At 36.5% G+C, this 25,247-nt stretch overlaps 1 protein-coding gene across 1 annotated transcript; it reads right to left on the bottom strand.

Moving 5' to 3' along the window:
* Nucleotides 1–14,893: 14,893 nt before the first annotated feature.
* On the bottom strand, nt 14,894–20,328 carry LOC145776073 (calcium homeostasis modulator protein 6-like). Its single transcript, XM_082587478.1, has 4 exons — nt 20,132–20,328; nt 17,307–17,793; nt 16,348–16,569; nt 14,894–15,160 (listed from the first exon to the last, which is right to left on the bottom strand). The coding sequence occupies exons 1-4, from the start codon at nt 20,326–20,328 to the stop codon at nt 14,894–14,896; spliced, it is 1,173 nt and encodes a 390-aa protein (XP_082443604.1).
* Between the last annotated feature and the right edge of the window lie 4,919 nt (nt 20,329–25,247).

Below are 25,247 nucleotides of genomic sequence, written 5' to 3'. Positions count from 1 at the left end.
ACTAGGCGATATTGTAAATTATCGTTTTGTCATTATTAGACTCATATTCTTAATTTTTATCAAAGCTGCAGGTTCTAACTCTTGATTGTGCTCTTGCGTCACTCATTTTCGTATAAGGTGTCCAGAATTACCATATAGCCTACTCCATAAAGTAGCCAATTAAAAAGAAAATAGAAAATAATAAAATAAGCTTTACTCGTTTCATTAGAAATGGTCAAATATTTATAAGTGAAGACCCAAAATGAAAATAAAAGATACAAATTTTGACAAATGATTTGTTTTACATCATACGTAGACTGGGATAAACATTGGACAGTGCAGCTTTCTATTTGCCTTGCGGAACCTGGACAGTGGACAGTCATTATTTGACCCGGAAAACATGTTCTGGATAGTGTTGTTGTAATATAAATTACAAGCAGCATCACTATCTGTCTAAGCATTTAATGAAGTTCAACCTATCTTCTTAACTATCAACCTTTTATTATTTTCAACACCACAAACTTTGCTATAAAACTAACTTAAACTAAGCCGAAAGGAACATGAATATCTGTAGTACTGACAGCGGCAGTCCTTGAGCCACTTACTTGGACAGATACCAAGATTACAGTCGGACTGCTGAAAAGTTAATAAACCACAATCGGCTTCTCGTCCTGTACTACACGTTCGTTTCCTTGCTCTCGTACCCTGACCACACGTCGCGCTGCAGGTTGTCCAAGGTGACCAATTATTCCAAGCTAATAACAAAAAGTTAATATAATAATAAAAAAAATACTGGTCTAACTATTTAATCCTTTTATTTTCTTTCTACTGCACAATATCATCGTCGGATGTCACATCGTCGGATGCAAACCGAATCCATGCTTCTTCACCTAGTAGTTAAAGAACTATCCAGAAAACAGTTTGTACTCTATTGTTTCATAAATAAATTGCTTGCCAACAAGTTTTGCGTTCATTTAAATTTTCCATTTTCTTATGATATACGACTACTCAATACATTCGAGCAGCCAGCATTAACAGTTGAGAGGCTTCAGCTGAAATATCACAATTTTGTAACAAATGCGCAGGCTAACAGCAATTGATGTAAAGAAAACTACAGTATAAGCTATTTCAACTCAGTCTAAAGATGACTAATCATCAATTTATGCAAAGCTTAGTAAAACGATTCCTTGAAAAATATGTTTTATAGCTTCTATAAACTACACTATTTGCTCTAAAAAGAAACTTACGACTGCGTCTACATGGATTGGTGTTGCAATTGATAGTTTGTCTGTTATTGGAGCCACAATCTGAGTTTCTTCTAGAACTGCATGTCCTGATTCTTGATTTTCTTCCAGTGTTGCATGATTTCGTACAAGGTGCCCATGGGTTCCATTCGGTCCAAAAAGCTAATTGCAAACAACAAGGAAAAAACATGAGCCAAACTAACGAAGAGCAATCGTTTTAGCGAATAAGCTCTCAACAATTTGCGGAGAGCATTCTTTTACATAACAGGCTACCGTATGTAATATTTGTGTTAGTCAAGCAGTAGGCTACGTGATGAGAATTACGTTAAAAAATTGATGCATATTTAACAAAAATGTTTAGGCCTAATTGTTACGGACAATTTTCAAATCAAACGTCATATAAAACCGTTCAGGTCTACTGAATCTTAGCGTATTACGTCATGGATTTTTTCCTTAAAAATGAGCCAATATTGCACCATCGTTCGTAAGACTTGTATCACACCTGTTGAAACATTGCATCATCCTCTTTGAACACCTGTTGAGAATTGCTTCACAATTCCTTTCATTATTGCGTCACATTAACTGCTTACGTGCGTTTGGAGATATTGCAATGTATTCTGATCATTCTTAAAATTGTTACTTGGAAGTTTTATAGAAGGTCGCATATTTAACTGTTTTGCTTATTGCTTGCTAGCTGGACAAAATTTCCGTCTTTTATCTAAGTAGTTTGGATTGTAGTGACAAGTTTTTAGTGGTGTATCGCGTTGCACCCCATTTTCGATAGCCGCGGGCAAATTTTACAGAAATACACTTTTTGAATAGACGTTTCAGAAGAGTGTTTCTTTTTCGGTCATTACATACGGACGAACGGATCCGGAAATCTTATGTTACAACTTTCCCACGAAGAGATTATGATTTACCGCTGTGACCACTAATCAAGGCATGCTGTTGTTTGGTCGTTAGAATGGTTTGAAAAAACAAAAAAAAACTTGAACTTGCCAACATCGTTTTGTTTCGAAATAAAAGCAATTTTCCTGTCAATACGAAACATAGGTTAAATTAAACAAACGAGAATATTCGATTACAGAAAAAAAGGACATTATATTTAAAGATGAGTGGCCTTGTGTAAAAGTTTATGTGAAAAAAGCTATCTGCTCAATTTTTTGTCACCGGTCTACAAATAACACAAATCTTTATCTTTTTTGATGATAAATTAACATTTTGAAAACTACATGTGAGCTACAAGTGACATACCATGACGGTTGTTTTTGGTGTTCACTTTTTCAGTAAACTTTAAGCACACAGTCTCCTTGTATTTGAAAAAAAACAACAAAACAAAAAACCAACAGTAGAGCTGACTCGATTGAACCACACCCGAGGCTTTTTTAAATACAAGCAGTCTAGATTAAAGTCTGCTGAAAAAGTAAAACCCAAAGAAATGGTTAGACTACGCCCCTCGGCAACGCTTGGTCAATCTAATAAAAAATAGAGAGTCCAAAATGCGGATACCAATTTCATGTTCAACAAACGTTCCCAAAACTAGTCTGCTTTCACCTTTAGCGGTATACTGAATCTTTACATACCCTACTTTACTTTATGTTGACACTTTACTGGCATGAAAATTGAATGAGGCTGTTCACCAGGCATTAAATTAAATAATATGAGATGTTCTACTGGTGCAAATTAAGCTAAACTATCACAAGATGTATACAGTGACAATCTGCTTTTATTCCGAAGATTGTCACTGTATACATCTTGTGATAGTTTAGCTTAATTTGCACCAGTAGAACATTTCATATTATTTAACTTTACTGGCATATTATAAGCCTGTCAGAACTTTGCGTTCACAACACCGATCTTGCTCCTAACGCTTTATGTAAGACGCAATATGGCAGCCGCATATCCCAGTTGCTGCTGCCAGCTGCAGGAATTGTTTATCTACAGTATAGGCTACTTGCATAAAGGAAGCTGAAAATTTAAAGAAATTTAAAACCCATTTGAGAACGTTCTATTTTACTGAACATGGTAACAGATTGTATTATTTTATTACCATCGTCATAGCCTACAGCTCCCAGAAGAAGAATTTGCACTGTAGATGAGCGTTATATACGTAAATGCTGTTATACTATTAACTTATTATTATATCCAGCACTCTTTCCAAATCATTCGTCAAGGGCCTTTGAGCAACCTTGATAAAGTGCTTAACATCACTAAATTTCAACTTGCATGCAAGACTGTAAACAAAACAATAAATATCAAATAATTTGTTTCTTAACGAAAGTAAATAAACAAAACTCACTCTGGGAACAATCCGGAGCATTGCACGATGAAATATCCCGGGACAGACCACAATCCACATTTCTACTCGTCGAACACGCCAGAGTACGAGTTCGTGTTCGGGTTCCTCCACATCTCTTGCTGCAGGAAGACCATCCGCTCCATCTAGTCCATGTAGAAACTGCGCAATAGATATATGTTAGCATTCTACAACTGGGTTCCTGGAAATTTGAATCTGAATTTCTTATTTTGCAAATGTGTGTAATGTCTATTACCCCTCTATACATTGAAACGTTTTATTATTTTTCATGATTTTTTTACTTTTTTATCAGCGTCGATCAAAATCTAAAAATTGAAGGTTTGTAACTTTTGTGTTCTGCTTTGTTTTATAAGCAACTCAGTTACTGTAGGAAGATACTTCATTTTCTCTTAGATATTTATTTATATGCCACAAAATGCTATACCACGTATTATGGGACATTCCGCTATGAAGCATCTTCTTTCCTCTTTTCTTAAATTGCAAGAAGAGGTAGAGAAAGGATTGCTTTGGAAGCAGCGGCTTGTTCTTGATTGATCTCCCTCTCCACAAGAACGAGAGCAAGATGACCAAGGTGTCCAAGAGGTGTACCTTGCGAAGATCCCCACTCCTGTATCAACAAACATTGAAAAAGAATATTGAAACTGTAAATAACAATTAACAAAAAGTATATAAGCGAAGTCGTTGACGTAATGTCCCTGTAGCGTGTGCTGGAGAGAAGTCAATTGCTTTTCGTTTATAAAGGTGCGGCAAACAATACTTTTACCCCAAGTGGGATTGCATATTGCTTGCATCAGTTGTTTTTTGTGTTAGAGTGAAGAAGTGAAATTGTTGCAGATATGTTTGCAGGACATGCATTATTTGCGAACATAGGGTTAGACAGGCGTAGTAACTAACTTTTAGGTATATGCATGGGCTCAGGGGCGCCGGAACGATTTTTGACTGGGAGGGGGCAGGATCATGAAAAAGGGGCACTTTTGTAGCTGAAAAGCCAATTTTCTTTTAATTTTAGCATAAGATGTAGCGATAATGCTCATCTATGAGCTCATTATCGAGTAATGATACAAGTGTCCAGTATATAAAGAACAAAAACATGGAAGGGCATCATGCTATGTTATAATAATGTCACCGACAGTGATACAGAATTTTGTGTCGTGAATATTATTTTGAGGCAGAAATGAAAGAATATAATAAGGCTGAAAGCAGATAGCTGAAATGGTTATATCGTATTGCAAAATGTGCAGCAGCTTACATGACCTTAAATGGGCACCATTCCCCCCCCCCCGCGCTTCCGGCGCCCCTGCATGGGCCATATCTAAGGGAGGTGAGCAATGGAAAATCACCCCCCAGTCATTTGGCTTTGAAAAGGTTTTGTGATATTTTATTGATCGAATTTTGAAAAAAAATATTTCGATTGTTATCAATTTTTTGAATTTTTGATTTGGCAACCCTGAACTACGAGCCCGGCGTTTACACTGTGGAGTTTAAACTTAGTTTGCTTACCCAAAAATGCCCTTTCCGAAACATACTTTGTGAAACGATTTTGAAACCCAGTGCACGTTGATGATCAATGAAGCTGATGCTACAATAGGGGGTCTGGAGGGCTTAGCCCCCAAGAAGTTGAAATGACTATGACCACTGTCCAAAAATCACCCCCCCTCCCCGAATGCTAAAAGTGGATAGAGTCCCTGGGTATATGGCCTGTACTTACGCATGCTATAAATTAGGAACATACATACAAGATATGCTTACACTATTATATTATAGCCTAGAATTTTGGCTGAGAGCAAATAAAAGTGTTTGAAATAAGAGTTTAATTATATTATTAACACACATCAGCATTCATTTATATTAAACTTTTAACCTTTTAAAAATCCATTATGCAGATTTTCTATCATTATCATGACATCATAGGACAAATTATCTTTCACGTTTTTTCTGGCACATGAATAATATGTTTTGGAGATTGTTTTTTTATTTTAGTAAATTGTTTCAACATGTTACATGAGATCATGAAAACGTAAATGGCTCTCATGTAAGGGCTTATAATGGAAACAAGATATGCCAATAAATAAAAACATGCAAAGATACCAAAAAAGTTAAAGTAAATCTACATCATTGAATTTGCTGATTTCACTGAAGTAATTTGTCACCGCAGATAGCTGACAAGTCAAGAAGAAACTGGGAAATAATCCGATCATGTTTTAAAAATAAGTAACCTTTCTGCTGGTCACGCTGCATGCACTCACCTTACATTATTATTGTAAACTTTGCTTTGGTAAAACAGGGCTTCCCAAGCTTTTTTTGCTCGCGACCCCTTTTAATCTCCAAACATTTTCCTCGAGCCTGCATGGTTTTCAATGGCCACTGATGCGATTACTCGCATATTGCACTTTTGCACAAGAAGGGTTGCCATATTGGCGTTTTTAATGCCAAATTAACGTTTTTTAAAGCGTTTGGCAGGGAATTTTTGGTTTGGCATGTTGGCATTGTTTTGGCGTTTTTTTAAAGTTTTTTTAGAGTTTTTTATTTAAGTTTAAAAAACTCTGTTTTATCTGTTTGCAGTATACTATTTATAAAAAATCAAGTTTGAAATGGCAATCCTATCTTCCCTCACTCTATTACATTTTGGGCTGATTTTAGTCGACACCATTTTAATGTTGTTGACTAAAATCAGCAGTTTTTAGGACTTAATTTTTGTTTAAATTAGATCCAAGTTAAAGAATGAACAGCTAATCAATGGTTATCAACCTTTTTTTTGGCTGTTACCCCAATCTCCGCCCTGAAGTGAGCCAATTACCCCCAAGATCAATTTTCAAAAACAAAGTGTTTATATTGCTATGTGTTTCAAAGGGCTAACTATCACAATCAAAATGCAGTACAAGATGACAATGCGTGGTAAACATTCAATGCGAAGGTTGGACCTGGACCTCAGCCGCCTGCTTTGTGATCCTGGGCTTTGTGGTACTGAGGGCAATTCTTGCGTTGCTTTCGACATCCAGGCGATTGCGCTTCTTTGTCTTCATTCCCAAGACAGTTGAAAACCTTTGTTGACAGCGATACGTTCTTGAAAAAGATGTCAGGATATTTAATGCAGTGTCGCTAATGTTGGTGCATCCTGGAGTCTGCCAAACCAGCAGGGTTCCAATCCAAGCCTTTTCCCTTGAAATCAAGTATCAACGCTTTGTTCATTCGGAGAGTGATAAATTCTTCTTTGGCCGGAAAGTCGTCATCATCCACCTGGCTGTCATCACATGTGAAGGGCTCAGCGCAACATTGGAGACTAGCCGTGTCCAAGTTCGAAAAGTTAAGTGGTCAGCTATGTCCTCCTTCAACGCCGCTGTCAACGCAAGTCGATTGCCTTCGAAGTAGGCTACATGGGAAGCGTCTGAAACTGCACTACTGTGCCTCTTCCAACTCGGTTGTTCCACAATTTAACCTTCGCGATAAATGCAGCTACGGCTACTTTGGTGTCGATCACAGTTACATTCTTGCCTTGAATTAAAAGATTATCTTTGTTCAATTCACCATAGATATCAGCCAGGTAGCACAGCTGGGAAATTCACTGTTGGTTAGAGAAATATTCAGCCAAGTCGGACTTTTTTTCTATCAGAAAAACATGGACAGCCTCACGAAGTTCGACCAGGCGGGTTATCACCTTGCCACGAGACAGCCATCGTACTTGTGTGTGGTACAGTACTGCTTCGTATCTTTCTTTCATCTTCTTGCACAGTTCTATGAAAAGACGGCTGTTCAATTCCTTCGCTTTTATAAAGTTTACAACCTTCACTTAGGCTACTTCATTATTTCCAAATCGGGTCTTGTTACTCCCCAAAAACGGGCAAATTACCCCGCAGGTAATTGACCCTCAGGTTGGGAACCACTGAGCTAAATGGAAAGCTTTAGCGTACATTTAGAACGTATGAGCCTACCTTTGACCTTACTTATAATATCCTTAATGTTCCATTCAAGCAGATTAATTATCCATCTGTGTTGTGAGTAGGCTACCTCAAATTTTGTGTGAGATTCTAAATGTCTGAATTAACGAGGTTTGTTTCCTGATTTTCATCAAAATAAAATACCAGCTCTTTAAAATCGTCTAATTCTGCAAAGATTCAACTCATTATAATATCTAAGCAGTTGTGTTTCATAGATTATCATAGTTGTTTCTTAGTACAAGAGACCTCTGCAACTAAATGTTCTAGATTAAAGTTTAATACATTATTATTTACAAAATATTGTGGGCGGGGATGAATATAGAAATCAATTACGGGTCTCAAAAGTTTAGTATAGATATAATATGCCTTTCACCCACAATTTGCCTGAGAAATCTACATTTTTAAGCTTACATGTTTTACGCTTGGGAAAAAAATGCCTTTTTTCCCATCATTTAGGCGCGAAAGGTGCCCTTTTAACATAACTCTCGCGCTAAAAGTGCCCTTTTTTGAAAATTTGCCCACCTAGTCCCAATTTGCGAAAAGATGCTATGTGAACAGGTGGTAGGTCAACTGTTTGTGAACAATTTTTCAAGAGTTACTCAGGAGCGCCGGAAGCGGGGGGCAGGGGGGGGCATCATGGAAGGACAGGGGGGCAATGGTGTCCTTTTAAAGTCATTTAAGCTACTGCACATTTTGCAATATAACAATTTCTGCTATTCGCTTTTAGCCTAATTATAACACAGGCCAACAAAAAATTTTTGGCACAAATAAAGGTGAGAGTCATTTTAAAGTATTTCAAGGCCCCTGATTCCGAAAATGCACTTGGTTTTTTCGAATTGGCTCTAGTTTTCGAAATATTCGACAATGAAAATATTTTTGAAATCGTTAATCAAAAGCTTTCAATCAAAAGCTCAGAATAATATTCACAGCACAAACTCTGCAATACAGTAGGTTACATCCTTATAACATAGCATGATGTCCTTCTTTGTATACCGGACACTTGTATCATTACTCGATAGTGAGCTGATAGATGTGCATTATCGCTATATCTTGTCTTAAAAGTTTTTAAAAAAAAATTGGCCTTTCAGCAACAAAAGTGCTCTTTTTCATAATTTTGCCCCCCCAGTCAAAAATTGTGTCGGCGCCCCTGTTGTTACTCGTGCAAGACATTTCCTTTGAAAATGCTCAAATTTCCAATAAGTAGTTTTTTGCTCTTGTGCGATAAGTGCACTACAATCTTTGTAATAAAGCTGGCCACCATACAAAAGTTTTGGCTTTCCTTTTTCGCTGCCATTCCGAATGAGGGACTCAACACTCTGTCTGCTCGTCTACAGCACGTCACATCTAGCACATCTTTAGCATATACGCTACCCTAATTAATTGTTTGTAAAGAAATGTAACTGTTTTACGAACAATTAGTATTACGGTCAATTGCATGCACGAAAAAATGCTTTACGAAGAATTGTGTTACGAAGCATTAATTTTATGTACAATTGTTTACGAACAATTGTTTTACGAACAACTGTTTACGAAAAAACGCCGCGGACGCCGTTTCAAATGTGTGAAGACCTTTTTTGGAACTCGCTCTCTGATTTGCCGTTTTTGCTACCTTTTCAAAGAAATTTGGCTTTCAAAAGTGTGTGGGCCAGTCCCATCCAGAAAATAAAGTAGGTAGACCCAGCCCCACGTGGTTCCTCCATACCTGTGTGGAGAACGTCTCGAGACGCTTGAAAATACGTTGTTTCGACAACACTCCAGAGCAAGCAGCTGTAAAAGCTACTGATAAGATATTAAATGACACGCCCAAATAATAGGAACATCTTAAGTCGATGACAAAAGCTCTGTGGCGCAAATTAGTGGTGCAATACTGATAAGCGAAGCGTCATTGGCAAAACATGTGTTTTTTGCTCTCAATTTTGACTACACTTGATTGCCGACAAGCATTTGTTGATTGAAAAAGTCTCCATGGCAATCGTGGAGGTAACACTGGTATGGCTATGAATACACATTGGTTGCTGTTTTGAATAATGCATACGAATGTACGATACTTATTTGCTTAACCTTGTGTTGTGTTTCATGTAAGTAGATTGCTCTCACATGTTATTTATGCATCGAAAAAAAAAGCATCCACAACTTTATTTGACAATGACAGATTTTATTTTATTTATCGACTGACTTAAGATAACATTTGGCATTTTTTTAAGGTGCATTTGGTATTTTTTAAAATTTGGGTCTGGCAACCGTACTTTTGCATGATACCCAACTGTAGTCTATGTCCTGTCATTGCAGAAGCCTCCTCATTACACAGACCAACACAGTTATTTCAAAATAGCCCCACTTTCGTGAAAAAATCTTTGAAATTGGCGTTATCGTTCTATTTTTTTAATCAGCTATCCATTGATTCGATTAATTTTACTTTTTCAATGTTTTGCTACTACGGTAGTATGCAATCTTCAGGCTTAAATTCTGCGTCTTAGCAACTATAGCCTCTTGTCCGGAGAGACAGGATTATATGACATCATAAACCAAAGCGACCAAGCAAAAAGTTGCACATCCGGCGCAATGCCGATACGAATAAGGAAACGTTCATCCGCCGCCAATTAACAAAGTCCCACTACTAGGGCTAGCTAGGCCTACGTAGGCTACGCAGAGTTTACAGCTCAGTTAAGAATACGGTAATGCTTTGAGCAGTTGCACCAGTATTAACAACTGCGTTTGCAGCCGCTACTCTAAAAAAATGTAGCGGCGGTACAAAAGTAGCGCGTTACTGCCCCACCACTGCAAATAAATCCGTATTCACATTGATTCAACAGCGGCATACGTTGAATCGATTAAAAGACATATCTACAGAGCACATTCAACAAGGCACTGGAGCTTTCTACGCAAATCATTGTCGAAACGAAAGCTCATGTACAGATACTGAAAAGTTGTACAGAACTGTTAGAATGATTCATAGAATTATTATTTTTCAGATTTGAATTTTAATAAGACTTTAGCGCTGACTTTTCTGCAGTTTACTGTGTAGGCTACAATTGTATTGTGTACCGTCATGACTCATGGTAGATCTATTAGTTAGGAATTCTGTTTCCACTTGCAACAAAATGTGAATTCTTGGACCATTATCGAAATTCGAAAACATAATAAACATTGTTTTCGTGCTTATTCCACTAACGAAAATGAGTTGAAGAAGACACGTTCCTCTTTTGAGACATGTGTGTCGTAAGAAATATAATTGCGTCTAGCGGGCAAAGCCATATATTAATGGCAAATTAAACAGTTAAACACCTCACTGCTCTTACATGCAATTTGTCAAGCTTCAATCCCATACAGCAACATCCGTTATTTTACATTGATTCAACGTCTGCAGACGTCGAATCAATGTAAAAATGGCAAATTTTGCTGTCTGGGAAGCAACATATTAATTTGTTGTCAGCTTCTCATTCACTAAATCGTAAGTCATGGAAATTTGTTTTTATTTCCTGCTCTTCAAAGATTCTTGAAGCTCGAGGCGACGTTGCTGTTTTACTAACTAGAACTACAGTTTTTATGAAAAAACCATAAGGATTTCTCAACGCTACCTCATCACAAATTTCCAAAGCCACCAGTTCAATAAGTCAAGACTCGCAAGCAACTTCTTCATATAAAACGCGGTGAATAGAAAGGAGCTGAGTTGTTTAATGAAAGGGATATTATATAATAATGAGCTTTGCTTCTCTGCAACCCCAGTAGAGGAAGGTCGGGACCCATGATCATAGCGGCACCGATGAGCCACCCTTATAATTTTTTTAAATAAAAAAGGCTTTCAATGCTTAGTGCTCGATTTCTATTTTTCATGCATTAGTAACCTCACAACCAAGAAATGGACGCCATTGATCAGACGTTTGCTTCGTAGGAGCTGTTAGTTTGTTTTGATGCGTGTTGAGTAAATTTTGAGTTGGTCCTTGCATTGGTAACTATGCGATCACATTGAAGAGTAAGTATGTGAAGTATCGTGTTATACGAAAATAATTTATTATTGTAGACGTTGTAACAGAGTTGGAAAGCTAACTTTAGCATATAAGAAAAAAATTTGATGGAAAGATGATTGTAGCAGTTCGAGTCCTTTAAGCCATCAGAAGTTGGAACCCATGAGCCATATATGGTTATATGTAAAATATATTTGTAAAAGTTATGTTATATGTAAAAGTTAGGTCTGCTTCTGCTTATTCTTTGCACTAAAAATATTGCACCGACAAATAATTCGAAGACATTTCACCTATTTGGGAAGGGCCCCTTTCAGATAGCTTGCACCCCTCCCCCCCCCCGGCTCAAACCCCTAGCTACGCTTGGCTACACTGGCTTTAACTACAAGTGATGCTTCACAGTAGAAAGCAAATGCAATGCAACTTATTGCCTCACAAAAAGATGCAATTGTATGGTGTATAGATGGCTCATGGGTCCCTCCATGGAGGGACCGATGAGCCATATTTAGTTTTTTATAATTTTGTTAATATTTTTGGTAGTTTTACTTTAAATGAAAAAATGTTTCTGTACAGATCTTAGGTATGCCGTAGGCTACACTGCTTCCAAATTTCAGCATCAAATCTTGTTCCGGCTACCAAATATGTATGAATATGTCAAAAGTGGTTCATGGGTTCCGACTATTCTTCTATGCTGGTTCTGATGCCCTATTCTCTCAGGGCGTATTTCATATGTGAGCAATTATTTTTTCATTGCTTTTAGCGAAGAGTGATCTTTTAGCAAAAGGTAAATGAAATCTCTTTGGAATTACCGTACATTTTAGACATTCAAAAGAAAAGGTCTTAAACATCAACTTGACAAAACTAGAAATGTTTGATGGCATATAAAATTGAAGGACTTGTTTACAGCTCGGTAGAAAGACATGGTAGTCTAATATCATTCTCAGGAGAGATAACTTTTACCTTTCATTTGGTCACAGAAACTTTAGTCAAGATTTTAACAATGTAGAAGCACGATTTTTTTCTTGCTGCATTGGACTGAGTTTGCATCCCTGGATGCATGAAACAAGTCAAACCTTTAGCACCAGGGCCATTGAGAGGATAATTTGGGCTCGGTATCAATTAGATTTTCTTGCCTAAAATTAAAATACTTCTCGAAAAAACACACGCTATCTAAAGTATAGTTGATGGTTTCTTTAAATTTTCAAGCCCCTTGGAAAGGTTATTGGCCCCTAAAATTATCCCGGCCTGGGTGTAAAAGTACCTCCTACACCTCTCTATCAACGCTACTGTTTAGCACTATGAAAGTATCAAACATTAAGTAAACGCTTACCATCTATTCCACAAGTGCGACAAGTCTGTTTGCACACAAGCAAAACTGCTGGTTGAGAAGACTGGCATAGACCTGCAATATCCAACGTTTGGCAACGACTTCTTGACAATCTATCTTGACATTCTGAAATGGAGTTGTAAATTTTACCATTAGACAAAAAGCTTTACCGTAATCATTATCCCGGAGGCTGAAGCTACTCTCTTTTTCAAAAAGTGAGTAAAACTTTGTGTGTAAACTGTAAACTACACAATGTTTGGGCTCTGTTGAGTAATATTATCTGTCAATAATAATTTTGTGGATCACTTAACCGTGATCGAAAATCTACATTTCAATTAAAAAACTTATGGCTTTGACATTCGATATTAAACCTGAGTAGTAACCTTCTGAAGTAATGTAGTCAATTATAAAATTTATTATAAATTCTAATCATGTATCAGTTATTTAAATGTATCTACCTTGAGCCGATGCGAAGTGACAAAAGTAAAACACTGACACAAATAGAAGAGAGAACAACTGACTGACTTGCATGCTTTCGTACAGTCCCTAATTCGTTCTATAAATTTTGTAAGTGAGCAATAAGTAGCAAAATGTTTTTCGCCTCGAGATATGATTTCAACCGATAATGTTGCACAAAATGTTTTGCCTTGCTTGATCTTTCGAAGATATGCAATGATCTTTCAGTCGAAAAGGTCATTGAAACACTCGTAGTTTACTGATGATAATCGTTTTTGCATGGCCACCTGGAGATGATACCTTTAGATAGCCATGGTTTTTGTGTGAACATTATAAAAAAAACTTTAAAATTCTACAATTTTCTGCTTGGGTTGCTTAATGAACTAAGTTAAAAGAACTAGTTTAAAAAGTTATTTTTTTACTTAAGCATTATAGATTATAAATATTGTAGCACAGCTTACCTGATGTGGAATCTTGCTCTAATCACACATAGCCTACTTTGCAACAAAGTAGTGAACAGAAAAGTTCTTCACTCACACAGCAGAAAAAAAAATCTTGACAAAAAAAGATCAAAGTTTTTGAGTACCGGTAACAATTTTATCTTACACTACACTAATGTAGCAGGCTATTGACAACAAATAACAATAATGCAATGATGTGTATCATAATTATGTAGGCTATCAAATGTACATTAGGCCTACTATTAAAGTCCTACATGACAATAGTTCTGTACAAACCGGAGGTAACACTGGTATGGCTATGAATACACATTGGTTGCTGTTTTGAATAATGCTTACGAATGTACGATACTTATTTACTTAACCTTGTGTTGTGTTTCATGTAAGTAGATTGCTCTCACATGTTATTTATGCATCGAAAAAAAAAGCATCTACACACAAACAAGCAATAGTCTATCTTACATGAAGAAATATTTTAAACATGACGTCAAATTTAGAAATCGCCAAATGCTGTAGTTTACAAGCCAAGTCAATTTTTTTTGTTGATAAAAGAAATGGCGTATAGAAGCAATGAAACTCTTCAAAACTCATGCAAACAATGGCAGCCTCAAGTATTATATTGCTGATGAATGATGATTCAAAGTAACCTGAAGTCTACGTGTTTCATTTGTTTGTTTTCACACCGCCGAAAATACAAGCAATGTTCAAATATTTTTGCAAACAGCTACTGAAGTAATTCATCAAAACATCAAATGGAACTAATCGTCGACGTCATGGAACTAATCGTAATTGTCAAGCAGATAAAATCCAGAACTGTTTTCAAATGATCTTTGTTTGCTTGCCGTCTTATAACATGTTTTATTTTGTGTTTGTAGCATTTCATGATAGACGTTGAATAATCTTACACATCAAGAAAATATAGCCTAACGATTCTATAGCCTAACTAACGACTGATTCTTAACTAATTCATCTAGGCTACTTGTTTTACAGTATCAGGTTTGGTGGCCGTGCTTAACTATACTTATCGATGCAAATACCGCAATATTAGATCTTTTTATGCACGTCTTAAACCATTAAGGTTTTGCCACCTTTTCCTTTTGTTGGTTTTGTTACTGTATTTCTTTTTTACAATATCATTTCTTTTTGCGTTCTGACAAAGAAAAATAAATTGAATTGAATTGAATTGAATTGAATAACAGCAAAATCAAGCCTTGTTTATTCGCCACCACTAGAAAGAGTTGAATTTAAATCGATTTTAGAAGACCTGGCAATTTTTAATCCATCAATATCATCCAGTTGTAGAAGAGGAGCTTTTTCTGGTTTTCTTTTTTCCTGTAAGGTCCATTCATGCAGATTGGAGTAAAGAGCCAGCTTCTGTTTGTCGCGATGAAACTCATAGACTGTAGAAATCCGATCCCATAACTTCTTCGATCTTCTCTTTTCCATAAACTTCAGTACGTTTGACTCTGCATCCTTCTGAGCCTAAATACATAAAAAGATCTAATCTGTGCAATTCGAATAAAGCTACGCTATAGCGCAAAAAATATTTTCAACCAATGTGATAGATGAATACTGAATGTGACGAATTAAAAACATGCAGTTGAGCAGACTATGATCGTGATAAGTTATTGTGATATCGTGATATCGATGATCGTGATAAGTCGGCAGCTGTGGCCGAGTGGTTAGCGCGTTGGGCTCGCAGTCGAGAGCCTGCATGTTCAACTCCAGCCAACCGCAAATGCTGCTGTTTCTCTGGGCAAGAAACTTAACGATAATTGCCTCTACCTAGTGATCGATTTCGAGTAGGCCTAATGGGTAGTACCAAATTTAAGTCATAAGTAGAGTAGACAACCGGAAACAGACATTGCCGTCGGCTGCAGCGTGGGTCAGGTGTATGTCGGAAGGCGTACACCGATGCATAGCGCTCAAGTCCGCTTTCCCGCAATGCAGGATAAAGATAAACAAACAAATAAAAAACAAAATTTTAACCAGTGAAAGTTCATCCATACTTTGAATACCTAATGCTTGTGTCTCTTTTTACGCTATGGAGAGTGTTTGCTTTGGTTCTCAAAATCATTTGAAATTCTTAAAACTAGTTACCGTACATTAAGTTGAAAGTGTGAAAAATATTTAAAAGAACGTTATTAAACACCAACTTTAAAATAATGTATGTAGGCCTACAGTGCGATGCTGATTTGAATTGCGCTGTAGACTATGAAGCATGATTATATGCATTGTTGTTAGCTCAACACAATGCCTGCAGTTCGCGGAAAAGTACAGTGGGCTTATGTGCTACGTCACTCTGTTTATTGCATTCCAGATTTGTTCCATGAGACATAACTTGAAACAAATGTCAAAATAATTTTCTCCGTTTATCAGCAATTTCATAGGATCAGAGGTCAGATATTCATAAATAGCCTTGGATCCGGGAAAGTTTTAACATCAATACAATAACAGGCTATACTTCTTAGTAGCTTAAAAGCAGGCTCTAGCTTGCTTAACAAACGAAAAGTTTGTTACATAAAACAGACCAAAGTTATGGCTATAACCTGCAGTTATTTTCAAGCACCTACATTTCATTTAATAGTTTTACTGTTAAAACTATTGTGTTAATGCCAAAAAAAGACATTTAAAAATCGGCCAAGTGCTGTTGTTTCACTCTACTTTACCTTTTTTTTCATCTCCGTCTCGAATTCTTCTTCTTCGTATTTAGAATACAACTTATAATATTTAGCGTGATAATATGTCAGCGGTGACGTGCATTGAGAAATTGAATATAAGAGCAAGCCAATAAATATCGAAACAACCATGACAACCCAACCAAAAATTTGAGAAAATCGTCTGTTGTTGTTGTATGCATCGGATGTGATAGGATTAGTTTTTTCGGCCACCTGGACAAAGCAGTAAGTCAGTATATTTTGCACTTATTTTAATTTAGAAAAAAAAAGAAAAAGATTGGGGTTAAAACCGTGAACCCTGAAAGTTACTAAATCCTAAGCAAACGATTCTTTCAACTTTTTAAGCAAATCTCCCATGTGACAAGCCTGCTTTAGCGTACTATTCCACTTCAATAACCTACTTGTTCAATTTCTCGCCATAATTTTTGAGTTGAAGCCTTACACAATATTGCACTGAATGTCAGCCTATTGGATGTAAATATATTGTCTTTGTTTTTAATTTATAAAAAGAGCAGCAAATATTTTTGTATAAATTAATAATAACCACTGGTTTAAGCCAAAATAAATTTCTTGTAAGCTATATTTTGTAACAAAGTAGACCAGCACATTTTGCAGGAAGAACCAGTAGGCCTACGCCTAAATTTGTATAAAAATCAAGCTCAATTTTAGTAATTTTCCATAAATAGCCTATAGCACAATTTTGGTAGAGAGGTGACTTTTTTAACCATAGACAGATAAAACCAAGCAACCACACTGCATTTAGCATCATACAATTAGAGTGAACATAAAACTATAAGCTACGAACGTTTTCGGCCATACTCAAGTTAGCCCTTCTCAAGTAACGAAAATAACCGATTTTACAATAACATCTACATTGAAAATAACTGATCTACACAATAAATATAACGGTATAAACTGGTAACATAATGCAGCTTCAAACCATGCAATACCTCTTCACAATCTTTGTAGAGCGCAGAAATATGTCCAACGTTGTATGGTAAAGCTGTTGTTGCGCATGCGTAATACTGACCATCCAAAAGAGATATAGCAATCCAGGAAATTGGAGAGATCAACGCTTGAGTAAAAATCAGCAACAAAATCCAACAAAGGTCGTGACATTCTTTTTTGAGTTTATCTGTTTTATTTATATATCCAGTGCAAGACTTCCACAATTTGGGATTAGACACTGCTCCTAATACAAAAAGACCAATCGCCGGAGCAGTCAAGAATGAAACACCATAACTGAAGTTCAGCGACTGCGCACAGAATATCGGATCATCAGTTGCGTTCAAGCAAACGGAAGAAAATTTGACAAGAGATACACACGGACAGCGGAACACTGATGCTGTTGTCAGCAATTCAATTCCTCCTGTCAGTGCGACGATTGTTGTATTTAAAAATGCTCCAGCGTATTCCTTAATATACTTCGTCAAAAACCTATATTGTTTTGCTAATTTCATGACATTTATTTAGACTTCTTACTGCCTAGTAAGTTTGCATTTGTTTAAGTTTTCTAATTTGCACTTCATAAAATGTAGACTAGGCTATAGGCCTACCTTATTATCCACTAAGTTAAGTTTACAAGTGTTGGCCTGCCCTAAATAATGTTATAAGCGTCTATTCGTTGGAAATCAACGGCAGTTGGCTGCTGGCCGTAATGTTAACAGGCTGCTTAACATTAAAGCCTAAACAACTTTCTACTCCTTACAAACATAAAGAAACATCTACTAGGCTACAGTAGCCTACCTATAGTAATTGATGAACATTTTTTTAAATTGTGTTTGGCTTGTTTTTATTGCCTTTTAAAGAAATCTCAGTCTACAATTCATATTAAGATTCAGGTTAATTTGTGTTAATCTGTATAATCTGCACTAATTTGAAAATTTTTATCGAACATTTCTCTATTGCAACAAACAGCAACTTAGCCTATGTTTGTGTTGCCGTTTAAAACAAACAATTACAATAGCGCAATAGCGACATTTCGAAATTGCCACTCTCCACTCAATCGATACTTTTTTACTGAATGTGAGGAATATCCTGTTAAATTTTTAAAAACTGAAATCTGAACTTTAAAGATTAGAATCTTGTTATTTTGGAAGTGACATAATGGAGTGAGATAATGAATATTTTATAAGCAAATGAGAAGTCAATAATTCAATTATTGTCTTCATTTGAAACAAAGTTGCAAGAGATGACCCGCAGCGGTCAATTGATCAATAAAGAAAACAAACGCAGTTTAAATTACAAAAGCGTGGTCGATTTTGGGATTAGGCCTACCGCTTCTGTGCATTTTAAATTGACGCTGTCAATGCTACATTCTACAACTCGAAAGTCAAAGTTTAAGGCAAAAGTGAAAAAATTTGTAAATTTTGAATGCGTTGAGCTTACATTATGCTTTCCGGAAACCTTAGCTTCGTAGAAGAAAGATGTCGCTTTCGATCAGAATGTTTTTAATTATGCACGACTGTTTAATAAAAGTAGTGCAGATGTCAACAAATACAACAGTGTTGTTATAAAACAAAACTTAAGGAGTTACACAACAACTTTGGTCAACATTTCAATGAACTTGAGGATCTTCGGTAATGTCGGCCTAATATTTGGATGAGAGGTCACTTTCTGGGCAATTCCAAATCTTTCCGTTTTTATGTGAAAACGAGTTTGTCATACCGGTGTGGTTCCCAAACTTTTATCGTTAACGATGCCCTTTGAAAACTTACAAGCCTAAACACCCACACGCCCTAGTAAATTTCGCGTTAACTAAATTTATTAAAACAAAATTTGTTCAGTAGAAACGGTATTTATTTTATAAAAGCCAGTTCGACATAAAAAAAAAAAAAAACGAATTAACCAGCCAATAAACTGGAACTGCTGAAATTTTCGTGCGACACGGAAACAAACACAATTGGATCAATTACTATTGTAGCCTAATTGAATGTACGGTAATTAATTGCACATTTTCATGTTATTGCAACTGAAGCATTTTGTTGTTGTGTAATAGTGTTTTCAAAAAACAAATTGGTCCAAATTACAATTAATCTACGCTTATTTAGTTGCACACATGGTATCAGTAGGCTGCTTTTTATTAACCCTCTAGTTGAGTTTTAAAAGGGACTTACACATTGCAACCTAATTTTTATTAAATACGATTCTACTTTTACTTGACTTTGGTGAAATCATACTGTAAAAAAATCAGCTATGAACAAAAATATTGAAATACCGCATTTAATTTTTGTGATTAAAATATAAAATTAAACGAAGTAGCCTACAAATTACAAGTAGCCTACAAGTAGTTGAAAATGCCGCCCTAAGTAGACTGCAGCAAATTTTGAAATAGTTTCATGTTCAAGCAATCTTTTCAATAAAAATAATTACAAATAATGTGCCGCGTCTCAGAAGTTCTATATTGCTTGAGAAAGAAGCCTCACTGTCTCAGCGTTAAGGCCAAAAGTAAAAAACAAAAAATGGACAACAAATGTATTAGGCAAATAAAAGATCAATAGCCGCCTAAAAACTAAACTTTTCGAGCTTTCGCCGAAGCAAAGTCAGCGATAATATCTTCAAAATCAAGTTTTTGAACGTAGTCTCTTTCTATAGAAAGAATCGATAGAGCTGATAGCCGATCATCATTCATGGTAGAATGTAAACACGACTTTATCATTTTGAGCTTTGAGAAACTCCTCTTACAGCTCGCAATTGAAACACCAATGGTAAGATAAAGTTTCAGACATAAGCATAAATATATGGTGTCGAATCAAGTAGGTGTGATTTAGCTAACCACTGTAAAACATCAAACGCTGTTGCATTACGATCAAACGTGGTTTCACTGCTTCGCACCAGTCTCTTAAATCTGTCAATTTCCACAGCTAACTCCAAAAAGTCCACCTCATCGTCATAAGTGCTTTTAAAAGTGTTGGTGAATCCATTGTGACTTTCGCTTTGCAGCAGCGCGTGAGGATTCAAAAATCCAAACATATCATTCAAGTGGTGTATGCCGGTAAACCTAGTTTCAGCTTCAAGTTTAAATTTGTCCAAAGCTTGAAACATGCATCGTCTTACTTCTCCAACAACACTAAGGCCAGCAATTGTTCTATCCTTAAATTTTTTAGGGTGTGCTAGCTGTCTCTTTGTAAATCATTTTCTTGTTTTAATTTTAATTTATTTTTGCATTACTTCATTTCTCGTGCTGTGTACACTGTGCAGCCTCATTTTGCTTCTCCCTTGCAGCCTGCCCCCTGGCGCAGAGCCAGAACCGCCAAGTGACTGCTACGCAACTGTTCAGAGCCAAAGCTACTATACACAATCTCTCTAGCGCCTTGCAACGACTACAAAAGCTACCTTGCTGTAATGATCCAAACCACCTCGTTCTACAAATCTTTGCAGCGAAAAAGCAAGACAAAGCTCCATTTCAAGCCAATAGGCACAGTCTGTTATTCAACGAAAAGAGTCAGGAGTTCCTCCCAAGGATTACAACGGCGCTAAACCAAACGTAAAACCATGGAACTCCCCACGCAGTGGATTCTTACACAGAACACACGGCACAAACTCACACATTCTTTTTGGGAAGATGGTGGAATAACATCGATTCACGTCACGATACGATGCCACAAACACGACACTACATCATTACTGTCACAATCAAGGTGCAAATGCCTCGCGATGGCTTGCTTTGTATCTTCAACAAGCGTGTTGTTTTCATTATGGAATTCTTGAGCGGTATGTTATTATCGGTCAATGACCAGTAGTAACCTCTAATTGTGAAGTCGTTGTTCTGCAACGTAATTCTAGATTATTCTGTATCTGGAACGTTCTGTTGTTTTCACAATTGCCAATATCGTTTGTCATGATGTCACAAGGTTGTTTACGAATGGACCTCTGATTACGAAATCGTTATTACCCAGCAAACATTGATTGCTGGGCCAGCATCGGCTATATGCTGGGTATGTTGGCACAAGGTCGGCAATTTCGTCCAACATTTTGCCAACCTTGCCAACAATACGCCAACAATTTCAATACATCTTATTAAGCGTTGAAAAAGGTCTCAAAGATTATATTTCAGGTTTATTTGTTTTAAACTTGAAAAATACTAACACAAACCTCTTTTCATGTGGTATTGCTTCTAAACACAGTTGTGTGATTGGTTAACATCGGTCAGAAGCATTGCCAACGTTGTGCCAATTCATAACAATTTTGGTGTTTTCTTTCAAATTATGCAAATGTATATGCCACCATTTTGCTACAATTTAAAATTTTAATAATAGGCTATCAATGCTGTTATTATTTTCTGATACCGTACAAGTATATTATGAATATAAAAGACCAGCATTGGTCAGAAGAGTAGCCAATGCTTTGCCAACAAAGTACTTTCATTTCAGTTTGTTTATGCCAAACTGAGCAGAGGTCTAGAAAAAGGTAGGAGTAACAAAACGCGAACGCGATAACGTGCTTGATACCGAAACAGTTTAAACTTTCCATTAGCCTACACGTTTCCACAAAATAAACAATTGCAACGTTGGCTATATGCTGGATGTGAGGGCACAAGGTCGGCAATTTCGTCCAACATTGCCAACAATACGCCAACAATTTCAATACTTCTTATTAAGCGTTCAAAAAGGTTTCAAAGATTTTATTTCAGGTTTAAGCTTATTTGTTTTAAACTTGAAAAATACTAACACAAACATCTTTTCATGTGGTATTGCTTCAAAACACAGTTGTGTGATTGGTTAACATCGGTCAGAAGCATTGCCAACGTTGTGCCAATTCAAAACAATTTTGGTGTTTTCTTTCAAATTAAGCAAATGTATGCCATCATTTTGCTACAATTTAAAATTTTAATAATAGGCTATCAATGCTGTCATTATTTTCTGATACCGTACAAGTATATTATGAATATTTAAGACCAGCGTTGGCCAGAAGAGTAGCCAATGCTTTGCCAACAAAGTACTTTCATTTCAGTTTGTTTATGCCAAACTGAGCAGAGGTCTAGAAAAAGGTAGGAGCAACAAAATGCGAACGCGATAACGTGCTTGATACCGAAACAGTTTAAAGTTTCCATTAGCCTACACGTTTCCACAAAATAAACAATTGCAACGTTGGCTATATGCTGGATGTGAGGGCACAAGGTCGGCAATTTCGTCCAACATTGCCAACAATTCGCCAACAATTTCAATACTTCTTATTAAGCGTTCAAAAAGATCTCAAAGATTTTATTTCAGGTTTAAGCTTATTTGTTTTAAACTTGAAAAATACTAACACAAACCTCTTTTCATGTGGTATTGCTTCAAAACACAGTTGTGTGATTGGCTAACATCGGTCAGAAGCATTGCCAACGTTGTGCCAATTCATAACAATTTTGGTGTTTTCTTTCAAATTATGCAAATGTAGGCTATGCCATCATTTTGCTACAATTTTAATAATAGGCTATCAATGCTGTTATTATTTTCTGATACCGTACAAGTATACTATGAATATTTAAGACCAGCGTTGGTCAGAAGTGTAGCCAATGCTTTTATTACTTATTTCCATTTTTAAAAATATCAATAGCCTACAAACCTTTTTTATGCGGTTTTGTTTAAAAATATGTTTCTGTGAACAAGCATCGGTTAGAAATGTTGCCAACGTTGTGCCAGTTGAACAACTATTCTAAAGTTTTCTTTCAATTAATGCAAATGTACACCATCATTTGCTACAGACCAGGCCAGTGAGAAGATAATTTGGGCCCGGTACCAATGAGATCTTTGGGCCTCTAAACAGTTTTAAAAATAACGCACTACATCCAAATATACGCGGTAGTTTGTTTGTTTTTCCGGACACCTTGAAGAAGTTACGGGCTCCTAACATTATCCAGGGCCCGAGTTCAAAAGTAATCCCTGAACTCCCCTGACACCGCTACTGGTGGGCAATTCCCAGCTTCAGGAGCAGTCATGTTGCGTCGAAATCTCTCCTCAATTTCTTGAAGCGAGATTTCACAAAACGATTGCTACTTTTACTTTCAACGATCCGGCAAATCGTTTTTCTCCTCCCGCGGTGCATAGAAAAACACTGCAGGCACAATAATTGTTGTGAAAACTTCATTATGACGTCACTACTTAAACTTTGACTGGGCAATATGACGTGTTGAAGTGAAATAGGCAACAAAGCTTTAGAATGCGGCGATGCGTTATATCAACGTGAGGAGATGCAATTTAGCAGAAGAACTTGGTTTGTTTTGATGAAGGAAGACAAAGGCCATGACTTAATCCTTTGCTAAAGGGATTATGACGTCACTCGATTCACTTCGACTGTTCAAGCATGGCGGTTGTGCGCAATACACAATTACGTGTAGAGCCGGAGAGGCGAAAGCACAATGCTTATGTGAACAGCGCTAAGAGGAATTTTCGCTTCTTGCATCGAAAATATAAAAAATCGAATTCAATTGAGATATTAGTTTTAGAAATGATCAATTAGAAATGAGCCGAAAGAAGTTTTAGAAATGATCAAAATGAAACTATAGGAATGACTTACGACAATGTTTATGAAAACCTGGTAAGTGAATGTCTTTTATTCATTGAACCTGAAATAATTGTGTAAAGTCGTTTTTGTCACTAGGCTACGTTTACACAATTTAAAGAAAGTTATAAAACTCAATTTAGAGAAAGTTATAAAACTCAATGACCAATGGAAAACTTTCATATGAAATATTCTCGTGACAAATTTAGTGCCAGTGCTCCTAGATGAGTGCTAAGAAGATATCAGCAAAGTAGCAGAGCTTGTGATGTCCCACAACATGTGTAGGGTTTTGCTCAATCTTTGATTTTGCTGCTCCGGCAGTGTTTGCCTGACTGCTTAAATGTGTTTGTATTTTTATGTCGTGTGGATAGGTCTGTGATGGTTGTAGAGTATTTGCAAATGTAACTTTCATTGCCGTCAACTAAATAATAATAACAAGTATTTATTTTGCGCCCATTGCGACAACATAGCCTACAGTAGCCTACACTGCGACCTACATACGCAACACACGACTGGAATCCCAAATAAAACTTTAAACGTTGGCTGTCATTTGTAACAGTCGAAAATTTCTGTAACAAGTGCTGAAGCTTTTTAATATGATGGATGAAACCCCTGTCATTACATTCGATTTACATTTTGCAGGTGACAAATTTAAGTTAAGTTGTTGGTAAAAATGCAAGCGATTGTATCAGTGGACTTATTCCAACTATTATTATCGAACACAACACAGTTCAAGTCATGTCGAGAACAAAGAAAGTAAAAAAAAAACATCGTGAAGTCTAAGCACTCGTTTGATTGTTTAAAGAAGAATCTGAAAAAGGTTGTTCTTGGTGAGTACGGATAAATGTTTCTACTACGACTAAATGATTATGTCATAACTATGCCATTTTGCTCTTTTGATTAATGTGTGATGTAATTGTGAAGAGTATTGAGTAATGTATGAAAATGTTTTAGTGGTGTACTCGCATTGATGTGAACAACGAACATGGTGGTTAGTAGGCTATGTCGGCATTATATGCTGATTTAACACTTCTTTTTTTACTTTCATGATTAGACATGGTGATGGCGCACGACAAAGCTGCTGCCGTGCAGCAAATTGATGAAGAGTTTCAGAGTGATTTCGAAATTGGAAGGACAGGCAAGGTGGCCGAAAACGGCAAAAACTAACTTTTGGTGAGCTTGTTGTATGTTTGAAAGACAACTGCGAATGTGTCGCTTTAGTTGTTGAATAACTATCTGTACACGCAATTAGAATGTATTGGAACTTGATTATCGCTCTGCGTGGCGCAGAATCGAATGATAAGTTTTTTGTCACGCACGTTGGAGAGAGGGATATTACCATGGATATTACATTGATATTGCAGATTGTCAATTAACTTCGTATTATCCTGGACAACAACTGATCA

Source organism: Aplidium turbinatum, chromosome 8, assembly GCF_918807975.1.
Source record: "Aplidium turbinatum chromosome 8, kaAplTurb1.1, whole genome shotgun sequence".
Taxonomy (NCBI): Eukaryota; Metazoa; Chordata; class Ascidiacea; order Aplousobranchia; family Polyclinidae; genus Aplidium; species Aplidium turbinatum.
This window is presented reverse-complemented; position numbering and strand designations above follow the sequence as displayed.